The sequence below is a fragment of the Gasterosteus aculeatus genome, chromosome 4 (assembly GCF_964276395.1).
Source record: "Gasterosteus aculeatus chromosome 4, fGasAcu3.hap1.1, whole genome shotgun sequence".
In the NCBI taxonomy this organism is placed as follows: Eukaryota; Metazoa; Chordata; class Actinopteri; order Perciformes; family Gasterosteidae; genus Gasterosteus; species Gasterosteus aculeatus.
In genome coordinates, this window is record NC_135691.1 from 13795429 (window position 1) to 13817041 (window position 21613).

The following is a 21613-nucleotide window of genomic DNA, read 5'->3' on the forward strand; positions in this document are numbered from 1 at the left end:
TGATTTTATCAAGAGCAGCAATGACATTGCATATTGAGCTTTCAAAACGTATTATCTTCTTCCTCTCCCTTTCTGCCATCCAAGAGAAAATATTTATGGAGTATCCAACCTCGTTTGGCTACACTTTTTTTCAGGGTTCCCATTGCAGGTTATTTTGTCAGTTAATCAAAAAGGATGCATATCATCTTTAAGTTGTAAAACACTGATTCATTGTGCCCGTTTTTTTGTTTAGTACTGGAATAATTTGACGGTAGTGGTTAACTGGTTTGACTTTCTATTCAGGTCCAATACCAGCATAATATTCACCCTGTTGTGCACAGACTCTCACGTGGTGTGCGTGGTATGGTCGTTGAAGAGACTGGTTTTATAGGATTGTCTTCCTTTGTGTGTCTGCCAAGATGGCATAATTGAGTCACACGTCCTTACCCATTTCACGTACTTGTCATTGAACGACGTGTATATCTCTGCGGGATCAGGTTTGTCTAACTTTGTAGGCTATTTTGCTTCTGTGGAGTACAAAGGAATGTAAATCTGTGTATTTAGACCTTTGTCTCCGTAAACTCCGACTCCCCTGACACTTGAAAAAGCTACATGGCAGGTGGGAGGGCATTACTTGACTTTCCTGTTTGAATTCCTCCGCAGCCTCTTTATGCTAAAATGGCTGCTTTCCCAGTAGCGGCATCATAAGAGCGAGGGAAGGCTTATGTGAAAGATCATGGAAGTGAAAGGGCAGGTCTTCCCAAAAAGTGCCAGTTTGGCTTTTACATAACTCCTCTCTCAACCTTCCTCTCGGGTTACTGCATTTCCCTCCCTGTGGTCCCTGCATGTGTTTGCATAGTGATGTAGGATGTTTATATCAATGTTTCAGTGCTTCACCAGCGCGGTGGAGTAAGTGCTTCTCATCAGCAAAAATTGCTGTGGAAATTGTGAGGCGGGCGAGGGGCATCTTCTGGCAGTGCTTAAGTGACTGAGGAGGAGGCGAGGGCTGCTCACGTTCATCCACCGCGCCACTCTCGCACCCAGCAAGGCTTTCCCCCCACCAGCGCTGTCCTGGAATTTTCCGTATTATCTTCACAGCTTTGTTCCACATTCCGTCCTGTCATAATAGGATTTTTCCTGGAGATCCGAGACCCCCAGTAGAGTTCATTAGGGCAAACGTGAGCCGTCACAAGACCACATGGGGTCAAAATCGACCTCATTAATCCTATTCAAATGAATGTGATCTATGTATTATGAACCTTCATTTGATCAAACATTAGGCCCCTTTTTGTAACACCATGCAATGTTTGAATGCAATCGATCATGAATGTTTTATATTATTATGGTGAAACTGCATCTTTGTTTACTGCCAATGTAATCGCCTCACTGCTAATGTTGCTGCGTGACCCAGATCTCAGTGAATCATTGAATTACAAATATGACCGATTCATTACTGAAACTACGAAAATAAGACCCAGATTGCAACCCTTGTTTCTGCTGTAGTGAAATCCAGATTTTATTCTTATACCTTTTTTTTTTTTTTATAGTTGATTGTGTTTCAGCGCATTTTCTGTCCATTTGATAATCCCGCTTTGGCATTGTTCCTCATATCCCAGGCATGTTGTTTCAGCATGGTTGCCAGCATATCCATACCCACAAATGGGAATATTCAAAGTCCCTGACCTAAATTTTGTGAATATGATGAGATGCATAATGTGACGTAATAATAATTACTAATTATAATTAATAATGTGAGAAGCTAAAATGTGCATTTTAAAAGTGTGCAAAAACATTATTTTTTTATTTTTATGGTTAACTTGCAAACCATAAATGTGTGCAGCTGGAAGGAAGACTCACTCAGCGCTGCTATTCTTAAAAGTCTTATGTGTGTCCGGAATATTTTCCTTTCTGATCCAGAAGTGTAATGACAATCTGGCAGTCTCGCGATTTTTACCACAAAATAGTCATGTCATTGTATGTTTGGCTTCAACTTGCATTTACATTTGGAGAAGTGTACTTTGGGAAACAAAAAAAAATGGTAAACTGAGCGCAATCATATTTGGTCCTTTTCGCAGCTTTATGAATTAATCCTCGGCTTTGGGTTTGTATTCCACGGGGATCTCTTGTACTGCAGAGCTGCTCCATTTCCGATTCATTATGGTAGCTTGGGTTTAGGATTCAATATGCTTTTTTTTTTTTTTTTTCCTAAATGGACTATGTCAGTCCTTGTGTTTTGCTAACGCTGGTCTGTCTGTCTGTTTGTTTTCGTTCTTAGGTGGCCAACCTGGCGTGCTCCATCTCCAACAATGAGGAGGGAGTGAAGCTGGTCCGCATGGCAGCATCTCAACTGGAAACTCTTTGCCCCCAGGTTTGTTCCACCCGGCTGAATGATTGTGCACCTCTATGGGAGGCTTCCACATGTCTCCTAATACAAGTTATTCACTAATTGAAAACTGAAAGTGCTGCACTAACAAGCTAACTCCTGATTTTGAGAGACTCAAATGGCATTTGCGCTATAGAGGTGAAGAAGTGACCTGAACTCACAATTGTTGTTGAGTAGTCATTCTTTCAACGATGTGTTAATTTGATTAATAAGAGAATGGGCAAAGTAGTCACAAACATGCCTCACAGAAGTGGCCTCGCTAGCAGTTATGATAATGAGTTACCGGTGCAGAGACAAGGGCATGATCCCCTGCAGGTTCCTCACCTCGTTTTCTTTCAGCAACATTCCGAATGCAACACCACCTGGGATGTGAATTCCGGGTCTCAGTTGGTGAGGCTGAAAATTGCCCATGTGCAATTTGTCTTCCGCCCTTTCCCTGGTATTGAGCAACTACATACACAAAAGAATGTCTCCTTTTCTATTTACGTTCATATTGCAATTTTATAATATATTATGATTAGAATGAAATTATATATATATATATATATATATATATAATATAAATAAATTACACCCATACCCAATGGAATAAAGTTTTGTACAAATAAAATACATCAACAGTTTTCCTCATTCGTTTTCCTTTTAGTCTCTTGATTCAGTTACTGTTTGTACTCTCACCTGTGCTAGACTCGCATCGAGCACCAAAGGAGCTGTATTTTCACGTTTCTATCCCCCCATTTCCAAAACGTCCATCTTTCCTAACCGTTTAGAAATGTTCAAACTGCAACAATAAAATGCCACTCTGATTTAATTTGACATATGCTGAACGTAGGAAGTCATCTGTAGCGTTAGAATAAAGAGCATCAATAGTTCTTTGTCTGTGTCCACCATTGATCCTGTCTTACCATTTTAACAGTCAGTCTCTCATCTATTCCCCTGAGTCTTAGCCGACGTCTCCACTGTGCTGCCACTACTCCTTTTTTAATCTCTTCTAATGACTCCCATTCATCCTGAGCTTTGCAATTCACAAGTTCCTTTCCCCAAAACAAACTGATCTGTTTTATTTCATTGCAATCCTTCAAAACATGAAATGAATTTGCTTCACGCTGCTGTCCCAGCAATGCAATGGGGTGGGAGGGGGCTTCGTGCAATCAACCTATGCTAATGTTGTGGTTGAGGGCTGTGCTGTAATGGAGCTTTAATGGCTGTAATTGGGTAATTACAGGTGATTAATGCAGCGTTGGCCCTTGCTGCCAAGCCCAACAGTAAGGTGGCCCAGGACAATATGGATTTGTTCAAGGAGCAGTGGGAGAAGCAGGTCCGAGTCCTCACCGATGCCGTCGATGACATAACGTCCATCGATGACTTCCTCTGCGTGTCCGGTGAGTTGCATTTCGTGGCCACTGTACTGCTGGACTAATCATTGGTCCTTTTTTAGGGGCCTTTTTTTAATGATTATAAATGTGTAACTTGACCATAAATGATTTTAAATGTGTAACCTGATTCCGGTCAGTTGTGAAATGGATTTGCACGTATTGGTGATATTAGTCCTTTCTGAACCGAGCCATACTGATTGGGCTCTACCGGGGGGAAATCAGCATAACTATGTCTGAAATTAACATCATGTCACGTGTATTAAAATGCACAAATGGTTTGTCGTGCGTACCCTCAAAGCGTTCTCGTTAAGCATTAAGCAGAGTGACTTCTCTCACCTCCAGCCAAGGGCGGATGATAATTTACACAGTGAACATTTGCATTTTACAGGCTCCACATCAATAAGCTGAATTTGTCTTCAGCCCTCCCCATCCAATACTTGAGCTTCCCAGTGGCCCTCTTAATTTGAGGACTATGCAAACACAGAATGAAGGCATTTTCTCAATATTACTACTATCAACATGTTCCGTCTTGGATTAAAGCATATCTCCGGTGAAAACAAATCCAAACACTAAGCTCTTTGCATCCAGGCGAAACATGGCATGGATTTGTTTGCGTATTGCAAAGTATACACCATTAACTGATGCATTGTGTTCTGTCCCCAGAGAACCACATCCTGGAGGATGTGAATAAGTGCGTCATCGCTCTGCAGGAGAAAGATGTTGACGGTTTGGATCGCACTGCCGGGGCTATCCGAGGCCGTGCCGCCAGAGTCGTCCACGTGGTCACCTCAGAAATGGACAATTATGAACCTGGAATCTACACTGAGAAGGTCTTGGAGGCTACCAAGCTCCTCACCAACACAGGTACCACAGAGTTTTTGAACGAGCCAAAGACTGGTTATTTAGGCCAAAAGACAACGTCATGCATACTTACCTATGTATTTCTCTATGATGGTATATTTAGATGATTACAGATGCCGTGAGTCAGATCTGGAAACACCCTGATTTCTTAAGCTTTTGGATTATTATAGTATGTTTTTTGCTCGAGTCAGTTATTTTAATTCTAAAAACAAAGCTTGTACATTCCAATGGAAGACTCTATGATTTATAGTACTGCAACTACATATGTTATGACACTAGCGTGATGCAAAAGAGTGTCATTCTTTAAGAAGGTTCCCAGTGAGCAGTTAGCCATAAAAAAAAAAACTCCCAGAATGTATTCGGGAAAGTGCGTTTTACTGTGAAGTTTCAGTTGGTGTACTTCAAATGAATCCTCCACCTCGTAGTCAACCACAGGCTCGGATTCCACTGACAATACTGATCTGCACAGTCGGCACCTTTCAGTTGTCGGATAGCCCCGAACATCTTAACCCAAGTTACATCCCAGAAGTAACTGTTGTCCACATTCTGTGCCTTTTGATTGAGCCCGAATGTGTGAGCGGGTGTTAGCTCTCATCGCTAGGAAGCTAAAAACATGGAAGAAAGACCGCTGCTTGTCCCTCTTGAGGGTGAGCTCGTTAAAAAGCTGGATGTGCAGACGTCAGCTTAAGTCGGATTTCTTCTGTTGCTGAGGTCTGAAGACATCGACTGTCGTGAGTTTTTTTTTTTTTTTTAAACTAAAGTGTCGCTTTTTAATGTGGAATCTCTGCACTGATGACGTGCACTGTCAACTGTGTGACAAATATAGGCAGGTGTTTGTGTATGGAACCAGGCAAGAATTTAAAGTTGGTTTCACAAGAGATGATTGTCAATTTTCCTTTGGTCAACCAGTAGATCATTTTAACTGGTTTGATAGCTTTCGACCTCAAGTTAAGATATCCTTTCTTTCTATTAAACATTCAATTTTAAATAAACTATCTGTTGATATTAATTATGTATTTATGGTTTTGCCTTGTTAATTTATTAAGAATCGTTGTTGCCAAATGATTATAAAAGAGTAACTACACACTATATTAATACAAAGGATAATGTTCGATTGCTCAATGAGTACATGACACGAGTAAAAAACAAATCCCGTGGTGTCTCCAGGAATCTATTTGAAAAACAATGTGTGCTAATGTTGTATATTTTGATGGATTTGGTTGAGGAAATTCTGCGCTGAGAAAAGACTAAAAGGAAGTTACAGCTTTGGAGTTATCACTAGACAATGTATTTTGGGTGCTTTGTGTCTGAATGGGGCGATTTGAAAGACTGATCAGTTATAGGTTGAGCGAAATAATCGTTGCGACTGAAACAAGTGCTGCCAGATTTTCAATTTTAACATTGCTTCAACAACACGGAAGACTGCAGGTTAGAAACGCTCTGCAAGCACAACACCCTATTCTAATTTTATATTTTTATTTCCTTCTCTTGCGGCGCTCTGCCTCCACATGTGCATCCATGCCTCTCCTGTGAAGGCCCACCTGAATCCTCAATACTGCATTTGAAATGTTATTTAAATCAAATTAGCTGGAGAGCCCTCTGGAGCTGTTATTATATTGTCAATGGGGCAGGGTGCATGTCTACTGGGAGAGCTTTGTGAAACATAACCCATCTATTGGAAAACTCTATTATGCCAAATCTGGGATGTATTCCCCTGAGCATTTTGTTCCTTTTTCTCGGAGAACTCAAAGTAAATGGTTCAAAAGTGAGCAAGCAGACAAACAGTGCAAAATTCACTCCTTCAAAAGCGGAGTGTAATGACTCAACTTTTCAATTAAGCATTCTGAAGCCGCTATCTTCCCTGGTGCAACAGGAAAGGCCTTACTAGTAACTTTGAGGGGGTAGTTTTTAATACTATGCTTTATAATTTATGTCATATCTTTTGATGACCTTCAGTCTGCAGACAACGGCCATAGATGGGCATCAGTGAGGAAACTGAGCCGAGGCACATTGCTCTGGTAAAGTCTCCCCTCGGTGTAAATGCTTTCACTCTCCCATTGGCTCGAAGTCTGTTCTGTGCTGGAGCTGATGGGAGAATGTTTTTTTTTTTTTCTTTTTTTTTTTTTTTTTCAAAACAAAGCTTTTTTTTTTTTTTTTTTTTTCAAATATCCTTGTACTATATCATCGGCCATCCCTCACTCGATATACCCGTTTGTAGTCTGCGCTTTTATATGCTGTGCTCACCTACAGGCCATTGACCTTTCTTAATGTTTTTTTGAGCAGTGAATCTTCATCAACATTGTTTTTCTTTTCCCCTTCTTCCTCCCATCCTTCATCTCACCTTCGTCAGTCATGCCACGGTTCACGGAGCAAGTGGAGTCTGCAGTGGAGGCCTTGAGTGCAAACCCCTCCCTACCTGTGGATGAGAATGAGTTCATCGACGCGTCCCGTCTGGTGTATGATGGCATCCGTGACATCCGCAAGGCTGTCCTCATGATCAGAGTAAGTTGTACCGTTCCTTCAGCAATGCTTGATTTCAGTGAAAACATTTTTGGCCTTCTGCCCGATCTGTATTACCAGGAAGAGGAACATTTTGACGGTCATTTGTGTTTTTTTTACTTGACTAGAATTGAATATCTGAAATTCAAGCCTACCTATTCAAAGCGAACATTTAAAATATCCACATTCTTTGTGTGAAAAGCGGCGCTACTTTCATGTTTCTTTCTGGTATCTAGAATTAACTTAAATCATATCTTCCATAGAACTTTCACTAGGAAAAACTCATTTCCGATAGCTACAATCCAATTAGTAATGTTCACAATTTGGATTTCATGTATCCGAAATGACAAAAGAAACCATTTCCGAAATCCATGATGTCATTTTGAAAACATCCACAAGTAAAATGTAATAGTGGGTATCTCAAATATACTTTTGGATAGGAAGAATGAGATAAAATCTGCAGTACGAGTCTTGGGCAATGAGTTGGATATATTGAGTTACTGTTCTGTTTAGTAAGAATATCGTTTTTAATCTGTCTATTTCTCTGGATCTAAAATGTGATGGGAGATGGTTCTATTAAATGTTCAAACAGCTTGACATAAGGTTCTGACCAGTGCTCCTTGCACCAGATGCTCTTAATGCAACGAGAGAATCTGTATATGCGTGCCGTCCGAGAAGCCAATGATTAACTATTCTCATGCAAGAGCAGACCTAATTGACCAGTCTTGCAATGTAGTGCGACAACAGCCTCCGTTGTCTGTGGGCTAATGGCCTTTGCTTGAGTAGATCTCTAACTGAGACAGATGGTAGTTGGGTACCTAATTGACTGACAATGCGCTGACCAAAAAAAGAACCACGCTCCAGTTAATGAAAAAAAGTCAAATGGATAGTTCTTAAGGCTTAACTACTTTGACTACACAACACTGCAAAATTAGATGTTGTATATCTTAAGAAGTGGAAGAATTTTATTTAAACGTCTTCTCGTGTGTAATGGTACCTAATTACATGTTTACTGCATGACACCAAGACACAATGGGCTGGATGTTTTTATGTTGTCCCTCCATTATTTTCAACACTTAAATCTTTCGAATTGGAATCATTAGTCCTGATAGCACAATTGCGTTGACAATGGTGCTCCAAAACGGTGCCTGGGCTTTCATGAATAATGCTGCTTAGACAGACAAGAAGAGGGGGACCATTATGCAGCATTTACATTATAATAAGCAATTGATTTAAGATGGAGCTTTTAATTAGCATTCTTGAGTTGGACTGTGAGCCAGAGAACTACATTCACTTTCCATCTGCCCCAGCTTCTTTCTTGTTATCCAGATTGATTAAGCTGTTAACAGTGGGCCTGTGGGGCGGGCTGAACACTGCCTGATGTGTATGTGTGTGTGTGTGTGGAACTAACGGCTGATATAACAAAAGTTGAGCTTACTTCAAATGAATTCTGCTGTTCTCAACAATGAGTTGGCGATGGTGATGTGATTCATTTTCTATCTAAAAAAAAAAAATGTTTTCAATGATCTGCCAGTATTTAGTTGATCACGTGTGTGATTTAATCCTCACGGGTTTTGTGGTGTTAATTCAGCGTGAAGTGCCTCATCTGCCGAGTAGTTACAGAATTTCCAGCAGCACCTGCACAGCCGTCTACTTAAGCAGTCTACTCTTAATTGCTGCTGTTTGCAATGAGATTAGACAAGTGAATCAAAAACGAATTATTTAGAAGAACCCGTTGCCTGCCTGAACTGCCTTTCATATGAAACTGACCCCGGTTGCCCCACCCAAATTCCCCCCCAAAATATGATTTATCGCAAAATTGGCCGAGTGGAGCACAACTTCTCCAGACGGCATGTCTACAGAACAGACAAGCGTGTGTGTGTGTGTGGTTGCGGCTACTCCACATAGACAAGTCTTTAACCCCTGTAAGTGGTACCCAGGCGGCCTCTGTTGGATGGCCCTTGGATATTTGACAGGCAGACGGAGCCCTCTCCCCACCTGTGGCGACATCAGAGAATATGCCTCCCAGACATCAAACTGTCGCGAAGTCAGGGAGCTGCTGACAGCGAGATACGGGGGCAGCTGTCGCTACCTCATGATTTGTGCAGGGCACCGTGGCCCAAGGTGATTTTGCAAAGAATGTCTTTTTTCACCGAGGCTATGAGGTGAATGTCACTTAAAAAAAAAATTGCCATTATACATTTAAACTGCCATGTCCATATCTGTATCAGCAGTCAGGATACCGTAATTTGAGCTCGGTCCCCTGTCCTCTCGTGGTATCAGGGGGTGGTCATTTGTGCTGCACAGAGGTTGGCACTGATACAACTGAATATTTTTAGCTCAATTCAGACAGTTGAGAGTCTGGACGTTACAAAGTTCAATATTGGATAAAGTATTTTGTCACAGCATGAAGGGTAGTATTAAAATGTCCCTTACTGTGCTCTCCGCACAAATCCTTAATTAAACCGCAGGCTATTGTCCCATATCTACAGTAGTGTCCACTGTGCCCACAATGAGCTTTCATCTGTTAGCCGCACACATTGGGGGTTTATCTGTTGCTCAGGCCACAGCAGGTGATGTCTCTGCCCTACTGTGCAGCATTGTCTGGGCTGAAAGGGATGCCTTTGAGTCACTACAGCTTTGTATCTGAAACATGCCCATATTCCCCTGAGAACAAGAGCATCTCTACATTTCATAAAGCAGCGTACGGTTGTTCAGAGACCTTCAGTTATTTATAGATGCGAGGGCTCCAAATCCATTACAGACAGCCGGATAAGCAGCGGCACAGGCGTGATAATGCACCTTTTATCTGTCCGCATCGTCTCCCCTGTCGCCACCAAATACATTTCCCCGTCAATCAGTATTGTATTTTGACCAAAGCGTGACCCGTTGAGATGGACATCCTGTTTGATCATTAATAGTGATGAGGAACTTGGTTTCATTTCGGATTCAGTGGGAGAAGACGCTCTTGAAAAACACAACTCGTGCCTCCCTTGCCGTTCCACAGATAGCAGCAACAGATGGGACTCTGAAGCGGTTTGCTCCCTATATGTTTCATGCCAGCTTGCCCCTTCATTTTCCCTCTCAAAATGCACAGGCAGCACATTACACTTGATTTACAAATTCATTTTGAGTCTACGGTTTCTTGTACCAAGCTCAGGAGCAAAAGACATTTATCTGATGCTGCGCTGGCTGGCAGCCACGAGGCATTTCTCAAAGATAGTAAGCAGGTTGGTTATTTGATAGTGCTTAAAAGGCTGTAGTGTGCCAATATTATTTGACGTTCTCCACATAGAGCTAACAGCTTTCTCTGACCCCCTTCCCCTGGTTTCTGTTCTTTCGCACCCTCCTCCTACCTTTATCTGTGGATCCTTTGCAGACTCCAGAGGAGCTGGACGACTCTGACTTTGAGACCGAAGACTTTGATGTCCGTAGCAGGACCAGCACGCAGACGGAGGATGACCAGCTTATCGCCGGCCAGAGTGCACGGGTAAGATATTCCTCGCCTCTTCTAGTATATACAGACATTCCAGTGGATCGCCTTTTGTTCGCCCTGCCTAAAACCTTTAGTTGTCAAATTGCCTCATGTGAGATGCTTGTAAATGCATATTTAAAGCATACATTCAGTCATGGTGATAAATATTGAGTACATTTGTTTATGTGCTATTCTAGAACATCCCATTGCTTGGTACAGAAAAGAGCAATTTGGTGCCTCGACCACAAGTAGAACCATGAACATACAATCACAAAAGAGTGTGTACTTCCAAGAGCCGCTGTTCTTCCAGACACTCCAGTCCCATTGTCGTTGTTGATGGGTTGTGCACAATTGGCTTGCTGCTGCCGTATCTCATGTGACCAAAGTCTTTCCTCATATAGCTCTTGTGCACAGCTGGGTCTCATTTACGGTGTTAAATGGTTGTTGGGTGCAGTCCTATAGTAAAAAGTATTGTACAAATTGTGCATTTCACCCTCTAGCTTTTTTTGAAATTTTTCAAAATGCTTAAAAGTAAAATGATGTGAACATTTTTTTAAAGTAATAAATTAATCAAAAATAATCCCTTTTGGCCGAGTGATGTAAAAGTTTTTTGTTTTGTTCACCAAGGATTATGTGGCGGTTTTCTTCGGCATGGGCTTTTCACCTTTGCACTTTGTGGAGCTGCTTTACTCAGGCTTAGGTCACTGTAGGGAGCAAGTCCTATTTACCAGTAATGGAACGCTCACGCGTTGATATTTGATTTCCTTCTCTTAAGTGCCTGCACACTTCTGCCTCAGACTCATTCCTTGAATGTCTGATTGCCTGTTTGGAAACTGCCAGTTAACCATCAAGCCCAAGAGGATGGATAGAGATGGTGCTAAACACATTGGCACTTGGTATTAAGTAGTGCAAGACAAATGCCCTTTTATTGATTTTCAGTGACCAGAGGCATAGAGTTTAATAAATGTATATTCATCCGGAAGATTTCACGTACCATCACTTAGTAGCTGTGAACCCTGTTCCAAACGCAGCTTTTGTAGTGCTCCAAAAAAATACATCTCCACTTAACCTGCACCAATCAGCGAAATGCCACTACAACTATTTACAGAAAATATATTTTTCAGTCTTAAGTCCAACATTCCTGCTACCATGAATTTTGATGCCTAAAAGCATTAAGAGTTAAATAAAGTACGTTTGTCCCAACTCCATAATATAAGCTCTGCTCTAGACAAAATGGTAGCAGAACTGTTCAGTATTGTAAGAACAATGTGTATGTATAAGGGAAGTGGCAGAGTACACCAGTGTCTTCTCCAGTATCTGGCAAGAAAATGCATTGGCATCCATAGCGACCGCAGGAGATGATGTACAACGAAATGCCCTGGAGATCGAAAATGGCCTCGGCCACAGTAACCCTCTATGCTTCCTATAATTCCTCCTCCAGGCCATCATGGCCCAGCTGCCCCAGGAGCAGAAGGCAAAGATTGCCGAACAGGTGGCTAGCTTCCAGGAAGAGAAGAGCAAGCTGGATGCTGAGGTATCCAAGTGGGATGACAGCGGCAATGACATCATAGTGTTGGCCAAGCAGATGTGCATGATCATGATGGAGATGACAGACTTCACCAGGTGAGTTTGAACTAACAGCTTGGCTCCTGCCAAGAGCCTTTTTTTTCTTCCACCCCCCCCCCCCCCCCCCCCAGCAAATTATGTCAGTATTTCAGTATTTAGTCATTGTAGACACTCTTGTGACCTCTGAAGACATCTGAATGCAATGGTTTGTAGTGCGGTTTTACATTTCAAAGAGTTTGTGGTCCATTTTCACAGGGCCAATATGAATGTCACTTTACCCGCCCTCACATTAATATTCCGATAGTTGTGCAAGTGGAGCATAATGCCCCCGGGACACGAAATGCGTGTTAAGTTAAGCCAAATACAATCTCCATTAAGCCCACATTTGTTTCCCAACATTTGTCCATATCTGCACACTACTATGTGCCCAGTTTAACACTACTGTTCATGCATCAACGCTCTTCATTTTCCTTAAGCAGCACTGTTGGTAGGATTTTCTTCCTGATTATTTTTTCCTTTTACCCCTAATCTTAATATACTGGTACACGAATAAAGCTGCGTGCGTGCAGTAAATCCCAAATGGACCGTCTCGTTCAGCAGAACCCCTGTAAGGTGCCCACGTTCACCCTCGGTTGGTGGTTTGGTTCAAGGCAATTATGATGGTAGAAAAATGGTTTGAATTAAAAGAAACACCAATTTTTCTACTTGAAATGGTATGAAACATCTTTGGGTATAAAGAAAATCTGCAGGTGTCTAAATTTTCTGTGGTTAATACTGACAAATGAAACACATTTTCAGCTGCTGATTTCTGCAGAACTGCTGGTGTAACACTGTTAAATTTGCCAACCACTTGAAGGTGAAAAAATGTTTTTGGGTTTGATTAACGTCACAGAAGTTTTGAACATCATTGGTGATCCAAATTTAAGCAGCTGGATAGAACCACAAGTCAAAGAAGCCCAAATTTCCAAATGAATCTATACAGACGCTTATTTATGTAATCCTATCTGATAATCTGTTTTCCTAAACACACTAAAGAAGATGTTCGTTTTCTATCATTACTTTGGGACGTACTGGTTCGGTAGTTGTGAACGACATTGTGCGCATGAAACTGGTATTTGCCACCTTGTTTGGAAATGTTGACAATTATATATATATTATATATTATTATATATATATATATATATATATATATATATATATATATATATATATAAATATTGTACGCGCAATGTGCAGAGGCATTTTGATTAGTTGACTGTATTCGTATGACTGCAGTTTTTTCTGAAATTCAACTGTTACTCAGAGGGCATTTTGCATTCAAGACTGAGTCATATGCGTAATGATGAAACACTGCCTCCCGATCTCAGTCTTCTGAATGGGTCAAATATCCCGTCTACTCGGCCAAACAAGCACACTGAAAAGCTGTGGAAGAGATCTTACTACTAGCACAGCCAGTGATCTCAGAGGTCACCTAGAGCCCTGAGATTTTTAATTAGCAGTGCATTCAGCCAAAAGAACCAAGGAAAAGAAATGGTATAGGAATATTTGCCTCCTTTTCTATTCCATTGACAGTCAAGAATGTAATTGGGATGCAAATGATGCTTCCATTTAAGGAGTTTTTAGATGGCATCAGCTGTGTCTATATATTTTAAGAGGTTATTGATGGCGGTGACATCTTAATGTCAGGCACCGGCTTTGCTTCACAGTAGATGGCTGACCCTTGGAATTCAAATAAAAGCTTTCTAGTCAGCATTCCAGGAAAATTACCATTGTGTTTTGGGATTCAAAAATTGCTTTAAAGTTTGGTGTTTGTTTTTTAATCAAAAGCAACAATGCTTCATTGGCAGAAGAAATATGACAGCAATCAAAAGATATATTTTTCAGAATGCAACACACATTTTGAGCATTTTTTTATTACTGTTTTATCTTAGTCACGTCATGCAAGTTTTGCACGTTTGTGGCCGTTTATGCTGATCAAAAACTTGTTTGGTTGGGCTTGATCATCGGGTGTCTTATTTTCCTGAATAATAATGAATAATAGCCGTTCACCTCTCAACCTGAAGGAAAAAATCCTGAACACTGAATCCCAGAGCTAATTAATGTGCCAGTTCGGCGCACGAGTGGTAATGTGTCAACTGGGTCAAAGTCGCTCATGTTGGAGCGATACAAGTAGAGCAATGCTGATTTATTTTGGATCCCCCACAAGGCCTTTTTCAGCCCGTGCCTGGATTTTAAACCATAAAAACACAGAATGCGCTGCTTCCTTGAAAAAAAAAAAATGTTTTGAATTTAGAAAGCTGCTTCATAGCTGCATGTAAACAGTGGCTAGGAGTTTTCCTGAATTCAATGTCTATTGGAAATGCACCATTGCCAACATGGGCTACTGTCACTGAAACGGCATTTTTCCCCGAGCTGCAGATTTATTCCCGTAGTTCACCTGGTTTTATGTGCATAGAACCCAATTACCATCTGGGCTCCCATTGTTAGAAACCTTCCTTTGGATAGCAATTCATAAGATACTTTATTTGTTCTTCAAATGTGTGTACCCTTCAATAATTGCACACAGATATAGAATTCTAAATGAAGTGCTATTTCCTTCGCTCAGGTTGTTTCAGGGTAGTTCTAACCGAACCAAAGAAATCTGGTGAGCGATATTCATCCTGCGTTGTCAAGTTTTGAATAAAGTGTATTTACGGTTTAGCTTCATTATCTTTGACCTTGGTCATGACCAACAGGATGAGCCTTAAGAACAAAGTTGACTTTTGCTACTAGAACTATATAGTATTGTTACATTTGGCACTGTGGGTGTCTTGAGAACCGCACACGGCGGTCGGTTGGCCTGAAAGTACATCTTCAAATCTGCCTCGCCTCTCAGGCGGCCTTTGGCATACAAGGTCAGTACAAGCGTACAAGGTCAGTAGCTGACTAATTCAGCCCCGCCCGTGTTATTGCCCCCTTAACCTTGGGCCGGCACAAAGCCCTGCCAAGGTTAATGCTGCGTGAGATTATCGCTCTGGACCGCTCTCCTGACAAATTGGTAGGGAGTGAGCGGGATTCTTCGCGACTGGCGCATTGCTTGTGGCCCTTTGCTGCCACTCATAAGGCATGTATGGCTTGGGAACATTTTTGAGAGCCACCTGTCTTGGAGCGGCATTTGGTGTTTGCAGTGCCCGGCCATTGTGGCTTGCACCCATCTGAGCGCCCGAAGCTGTCCCCAGACTGGAAGTCCATAGTTTATTCTCCGTGTTGGAGTCCACTACGGAAAACCTTGCAGGGGTGTCCTCCCGTCAGGTGTTTGCTAATCTCTCTGCGTAGCCTCTTTTTGTGCTTTTGCATACCCAGCCGCGGGCTCTTCCAAAGCCAAAGAAAGGCAAACCTTCGGGAGAGAAATCGTTGGTTGCTGCATCCACGCTTTGGGATGTTGCTTTTCTTTTATTGAGCCAGGCGACCGCTAAACACGAGCAACACTCTATTAAACCCACAGTGTCCCCCACCAACCCCAGAGCCCCATCACAATGCCTGTAGCGCTTTCTCCAGGGGTTGACGTGTCCCCAGAAAGCTTCCAGTCTGCTCTGACGCGTGGCCTCTTCCTCTAGGGTCGCGCTTTGCAGCCGAGGGAGAGCGGGGAAGGGTTGGAGGGATGAAGGGGAAGCGAGCGAGCGAACGGGACACAAAAATCCATCTGTTCTGGGTTGGATGGCTCATTTTTTTTAGCCTGGAGAGAGCAGCTTTGAATCCAATTCGTGCCTCATGCCAACTGTGTCCCAGAGTCACTTGTGGGAGCAGAAAACAAATGCAAATGGCTGACTAGCTTTACAGTGTGTGGGGTCAGGGCTTAACTGACCTGTACTTGGGATGGGCATTGTTGGTCTCTAGACTGGTCAACGCTGGACACTTGACATCAGGACAATGACCCAAGTCTTTTTGAGTTAATTTAAGTTGCTCTCTCATCCCTCCGTGACACGTACTAGGCGCAGAATGACCACGCTGGGGGGGGGGGTGGGGGGTGGTGTGTGTTGTGTTGTGTGTGTGTGTGGTTTTCTGAGGGAAACAAACACTTCTACGCCAACAGACACAAAACCAGTCAGATTTGGCTCTCAGCCCTCTAATAAAACCCTTTAAAGCTGCTTGAATAAAAGGGGGCAAGCAGCCCGTTGCACAGCTTCTGTTCCAGTCAGCTTCTCATGGCTAAGAGTTTACAGACTGCCATCTACTGCAGGTAACGCACGGACTCCGGATACAACCTTGCTTTGAAACTAAAAAAAATAAGACAAGGTGCACATTTCTGTTATGATAGAAAGCCTATGGCACTGTTAACCACTACGATACAATGGCCTCTCGTGAATATCGTGAATATGATAGCGCTGACTCTAAAAAGCACGTCAGCAACATATTTTATCCATCTTGTGCTAGATGACGCCCTCATTTTCTAAGTGAGTTGATGGCGCTCGAAAAGCGTGGTACTACAGCGCCTTGCTGCAATCTTTAAGGCCGGCCCTGAGAGTGAAGGCTGCCCCCCTGCATTTAATGTCTTATAAAGGGTGCTCGGCTCTGACTGAAGATACAGTGCCGACTGGTTCATGTGCGAGCGGTCTGCGTGTCTGCATACACACATTTTTGCGACGCATTCCCATAAGTGATTCCCTATCCATACTTTCCTATGACAGAAAACTTGAATGAACGTCCAAAATGGGCGCAAGCTCCATGACTGAGACGCCTCTTCTGCAAATTGATTGGGATCAGAAACGGTGACTAAACTTTTCCCCCTTTTTTTTCCTCCCCCAGGGGCAAAGGGCCTCTGAAGAATACATCTGACGTCATCAGCGCCGCCAAGAAAATTGCAGAGGCAGGATCGCGAATGGACAAGCTGGGCCGCACCATTGCTGACAATGTAAGTCTTTAATAGAATCCATCCCAAAGGGTTAGATGTGTACTACACCTTTTTGTGCTGGCAACACCGATGCATAGTGATGCCACAATTACACCTTGAGGCTACAACATGAAACATGGGATGAATGACTCTTAATCCTGATACAAATGGCATGTACAACATGTCATTTGTATCAGGATTAATTGAGGAGCTTCAAATGACTTAATCTACTTCCTCCATCATATTGACTTTATTTTGTGCTCAAAGAATCTGACCTATGTGTATTTGTTGCACTAGCTGACAGAAGTCCTACTTCTTCCTGCACACACAAGTGTGTTTTATCTTTGTGATGGTCACGAATTTACTACCGAAGTTACATTTACACTTAAGTTGCGAAAATTCTGACTTGTGTGCAAACGTCGACATCGTAGTTTGAGTCAAAGGTTTGTTGTGTTGTTTGGAGGCTAACTTTGCCCGCTGCGTATTCTGTGGTCTTAATACTGTTTTATGCAATTTTCTTTAAGCACAAATACTTTTGTGGATCGTAGCGAAAGGGCCGCTCAGCAGAAAGCTTCAGATGTTAACAACTGCTATGATTTGTGTTATTCATGAGACGCCCCTTACCAGCCAATTTTTTTCAGGATCAAAGACTCCCTCCCTCGCTCTTCCTTTTCCCACTCCCCAATTCCATCATCCCTCCACATCAATCCCACACCCCAGAGACTATGGTCCTTGACATTGGGACGCGCACATATTCAATTATCCATGGCTTCATATTTCACTTAAACACTTGCACTGTACCGCTCCTCGGGGAGACACTGTACATGATTTATCCCCCAACTTATTCATTTGCCATCTCTTAGGCATGAGCGCGTGGTCCTGGTGTCTGCGCCGCACAGCCAGTTTTGTTGTTAAATCATGGAATACGTTGAGTAGTGATGTTTGCAACACAAAGTGTTTGTCAGTTTGAGGTCTTATCCCGACATCGGTGGATCCCGTGTGCTCGGTTGTAGCAGCCATGTGCTGCTACAACCGAGCACACAGTCACTCAGAAAGGCACATACTGGCTTCAGTTGTTTGCTTTAAGATTTCAATTTCGATAACATTGGCGGCGTTGTCAGTCCCTCTTTCTCTGGTTTTGTTGACATCTCCGTTGATATGTTGCCAAACCGTTGGAACGGCATCCAGCCTCTAAAGTCAAATGATCGGCCAACTGCGCCACACAGGTTTTTAATGCAACGTTTTCTGTCCAGGTTTCTGCCCACACAAGGCATCAATTAATGATTCATAGAAGTATTGAACAGATATTCAGGGGAAATTTCAGGAACATTCCACATTGGAGGGTGTGGGGGACTGTATCTCAGGCTTTAAAAGACAGGCAGTAATGTTGCTAGTCCCTCTTAGTCTGATACAATGAGCCGCTGGCCTCAAAGAGCCCTGCGCGGCAGATATTTTATTGAAGGTGACCTTAAATCTTCGATATTAAAGGCCCAGGTCCATCACAAAGTATAAATTGTATCTTTTTCGACCTCACTGAATCTGCATCATCTGAATGGGGAATAAGCCGTTCTGGAAAGTGACTTCTTTTTTTTCTTTTCTTTTTTTTTTTTATGCCTCACTGCTGCTTTTGAAGATGCTTATTCACTTTAATGAAAACCGTGTTATCCCCCAAAGAAAACAGATGGGCTACTATGCAGGTGTGTGTGTTTATGCCTTGCGTGTGAACACGTCTGACTGGCCTGCCAATCCACATTCACATGTGTGCAGATGTGTTTGATACGTGTGACTGTTTCATTCCCTTGTCCTCAATGGTTCGTTACCAACTTGGCTGTCTCGTCCTTTGTGAATGTATGTTTGCGAGTGTGTACACTATTAGGGTTCATCCGGTTTTGAAGCACTCAAAGCATGAATAAATGAAGAGCGTTGGCTGTTGGAACTTGTGTCTTTGCCAAGACTGAGGACCCCTTCAGCCACTGAACCCCATACAGCTGTCCCTTGTAGGCTTTCCCTCTCAGCGGGCTCCAAAACACCGACACTCACCCGTAACACATCAGCCTGGCCTTCCAGGGACGGAAATGGGGTGGACGGAGGAATAAAGGGGAGAGATGGGAGTAGAAAAAGAGCGTTTGTGTGGCGTGAGGATTGTTCCTACTGAGAGATGAATCCATTAAGAGGGCTTTGCCTTTTAATTAGCAGTTTAATTGCCAGGTGGCAGTTAAAAACAACAGAAAACCCAACTCTTATTTATTTACGCAGGCAGTTTATAGTTGGGGCCGGATCTCTAACCAAGCAGGAGATGCCACAGGCGCACTTGCAGCGAAAGCATGGCGCGTCAGGTTTGTCCAAATCCACCAGCGGCAATACTTGAGTGAATCACCTCCAAGACGTACACATACTGACAGTCAGAGGAGCAAAGGAGGTGCTGGGACTGCTCATTAGCCGAGGCATATTAATCACCTGCAGGGCCCATGAGGGTTTCATCCTCACATAAAACACATCAGCAGATGGTCCCAGACTGATAGCACAGCATCTAGCCACACGGTTGCCCATCACAAGACTGTTGTCTTGTGTATCTTTTTGCCTCAGCTGAGACGTTGAGGTGGACGCAGGCTAGTTTGGCATTGGCATTTTTTCCAAACTCACTTGAATGCGTGTAATGGAGCCTTGTTAAAGTTTTAAAGAAATGAGCGTAGTGCAGAGACGAGCTGTGGGATTTAGGTCAGTGCCATCCAAAGGTCTGCACTGCAGCTTATTAAGAATTTATGACCCCCCCCCCCCCCCTCTGCAGGGCACCTTATGAGAATTCCATCGGAGCCGGCTGGTAAACAAATAATGCTTTGTAATTGAGATCTATAATGCAAATGTGTTCGGCACTATGTAGCCCATAAATTTCTACTGCTCGCCTGCTCACCACATAAACACTTGCATGTACACGTACAAAAAACATGCACTTACATATTTGGAGACTGGGTCTGTGCATGCCTCGTGTATGTGTTGTGTGAGCTTTATTCTCATGATGTATACTGACATACATGGTGCACTTTTCCAATTTGCATTCAATCAGTGGAGATTTATGGTGATCCATGGGCTCTGGTGCTGGTCACAGTCTAATCCCGACTCTGGCCCCAGACGCTCCACAGCAGACAGGGTTGTAAATTACTTACTGCAGTGGGGAAGCAAAATCACCCACAGAGCCCACAAATTCTCAGCTCAGCAGTTCAAGGGTCAGCCGTCGGCAGACTGCGCTCCAGCCCAGATGCGGGAGCACCACCTTATTTGCTGGTTGAGAAAACTTATCAACTCCGGATTGATTGTTTTGAAAGGTGGTTACCCACAATAACTCAATATTTTAACACATAATGTCGAGCCTGTCAGCCTAATGGAAGAGATCTGGCCTTGATGGTGCTGTGTTTAGTTGCCAAAGAGGTCTGAGGTTGATTATCATTTCTGAAGTGCATAGAAGAATAGCCAAACATCTACTATATGTAATGGTTTTTTGGCCATGATTTGGGCAGGTTAAATTGTGCATCGCTGTGACAGGAAGGGGGGGGGGGGGGGTGTGAACAGCCAGATCTTGAAATGAATGAAATCTAACTTGATCCGTCTGGTTTCTAAGTGAGCCAAACGCTGTAAAGACTCGGGCCTAATAACAGTCTGAATGTCAAACGTTAATTTCCAAATGTTTTAAAGTGCCTGTTCTCATCTCCGCTGTAGCAGCCCTGTTAACTTCTAGGTTTTGTATACTAGTACGATGGTGAAGCGCCTGACTGACGGGTGCAGCAAGAACATTCAAAATTGATGGGAGCCATTTAATTGGTCCCCATGGTTACCTCTAAAGTCTTTCTGGCTCGCCCCCAGCTGGATTTTCTCCTGTCACACTGAGGCTGTCGGCTTCACTGTCCCGTTAACATTCCCAGGTGCCGGTGTTAATAAATTTGCCCCGCACAAAGATGGAGCATCTTTCTTTTCTTTTTCTTTTCTTTTCTTCTTTTTTTTTTTTTTTTTTAAACTGATACCGTACGGGAAAATCTGGCTATCATCAATCTGTAATGAATCGTGATTGATATCCGTAGCCTGTGGCGGATTTATTTTTAGCCGCAACCGTTAACACAATCAGCACCAGACTTGGATAAATCTAATGTAAAGCGCATTACTGTAAAGCCCATTAACGAGGCTGTGCGCAGCAAATACCTGCACACCCCTTCAGCTGAGGTCTGGTCTCTAGGTGCTCTGCGAGCTTCTATCAAGACGGTAAAAACTCTTCCTGTGCATTTTAGTCATGTTTCATCATGGTTTTCTTTGAAACCATAATCCCCTTTTAAACCTGATGTAATGTGAAAGAATTCTTCTTTGAGGGTTATTCCTCCTGAGAGAGAAATCCATTAAGAGGGCCTTTTACTCAGCAGTGAAATTGCCAGGTGGCAGTTAAAAAAATAATAACCTTTATTTATTTGCGCAGGTCAGTTTGTATTTAGGGCCGTATCTCTAACCAAGCAGGAGATGCCACATGGGCACTTTCGGCAGCTGTCAAAATTAACGCGTTAATCTATGTGGTCTTTTGTGGTCGTTGAAGTATTTTAGAGCAACGTTGTGCATTGACCCCG

At 42.8% G+C, this 21613-nt stretch overlaps 1 protein-coding gene across 3 annotated transcripts in view; it reads left to right on the forward strand.

Annotated features, from left to right (window-relative positions):
• Window positions 1–21613, forward strand: part of ctnna1 (catenin (cadherin-associated protein), alpha 1) — a 65452-nt gene that overhangs the window by 36018 nt on the left and 7821 nt on the right. For all 3 annotated transcript variants that reach the window (XM_040173813.2, XM_040173812.2, XM_040173811.2), the window contains exons 10-16: window positions 2255–2347; window positions 3588–3744; window positions 4402–4602; window positions 6950–7101; window positions 10478–10588; window positions 12015–12196; window positions 16925–17030. In XM_040173813.2, the coding sequence (XP_040029747.1) occupies window positions 2255–2347; window positions 3588–3744; window positions 4402–4602; window positions 6950–7101; window positions 10478–10588; window positions 12015–12196; window positions 16925–17030 (1002 nt within the window). The remainder of the gene's footprint in view (window positions 1–2254; window positions 2348–3587; window positions 3745–4401; window positions 4603–6949; window positions 7102–10477; window positions 10589–12014; window positions 12197–16924; window positions 17031–21613) is intronic.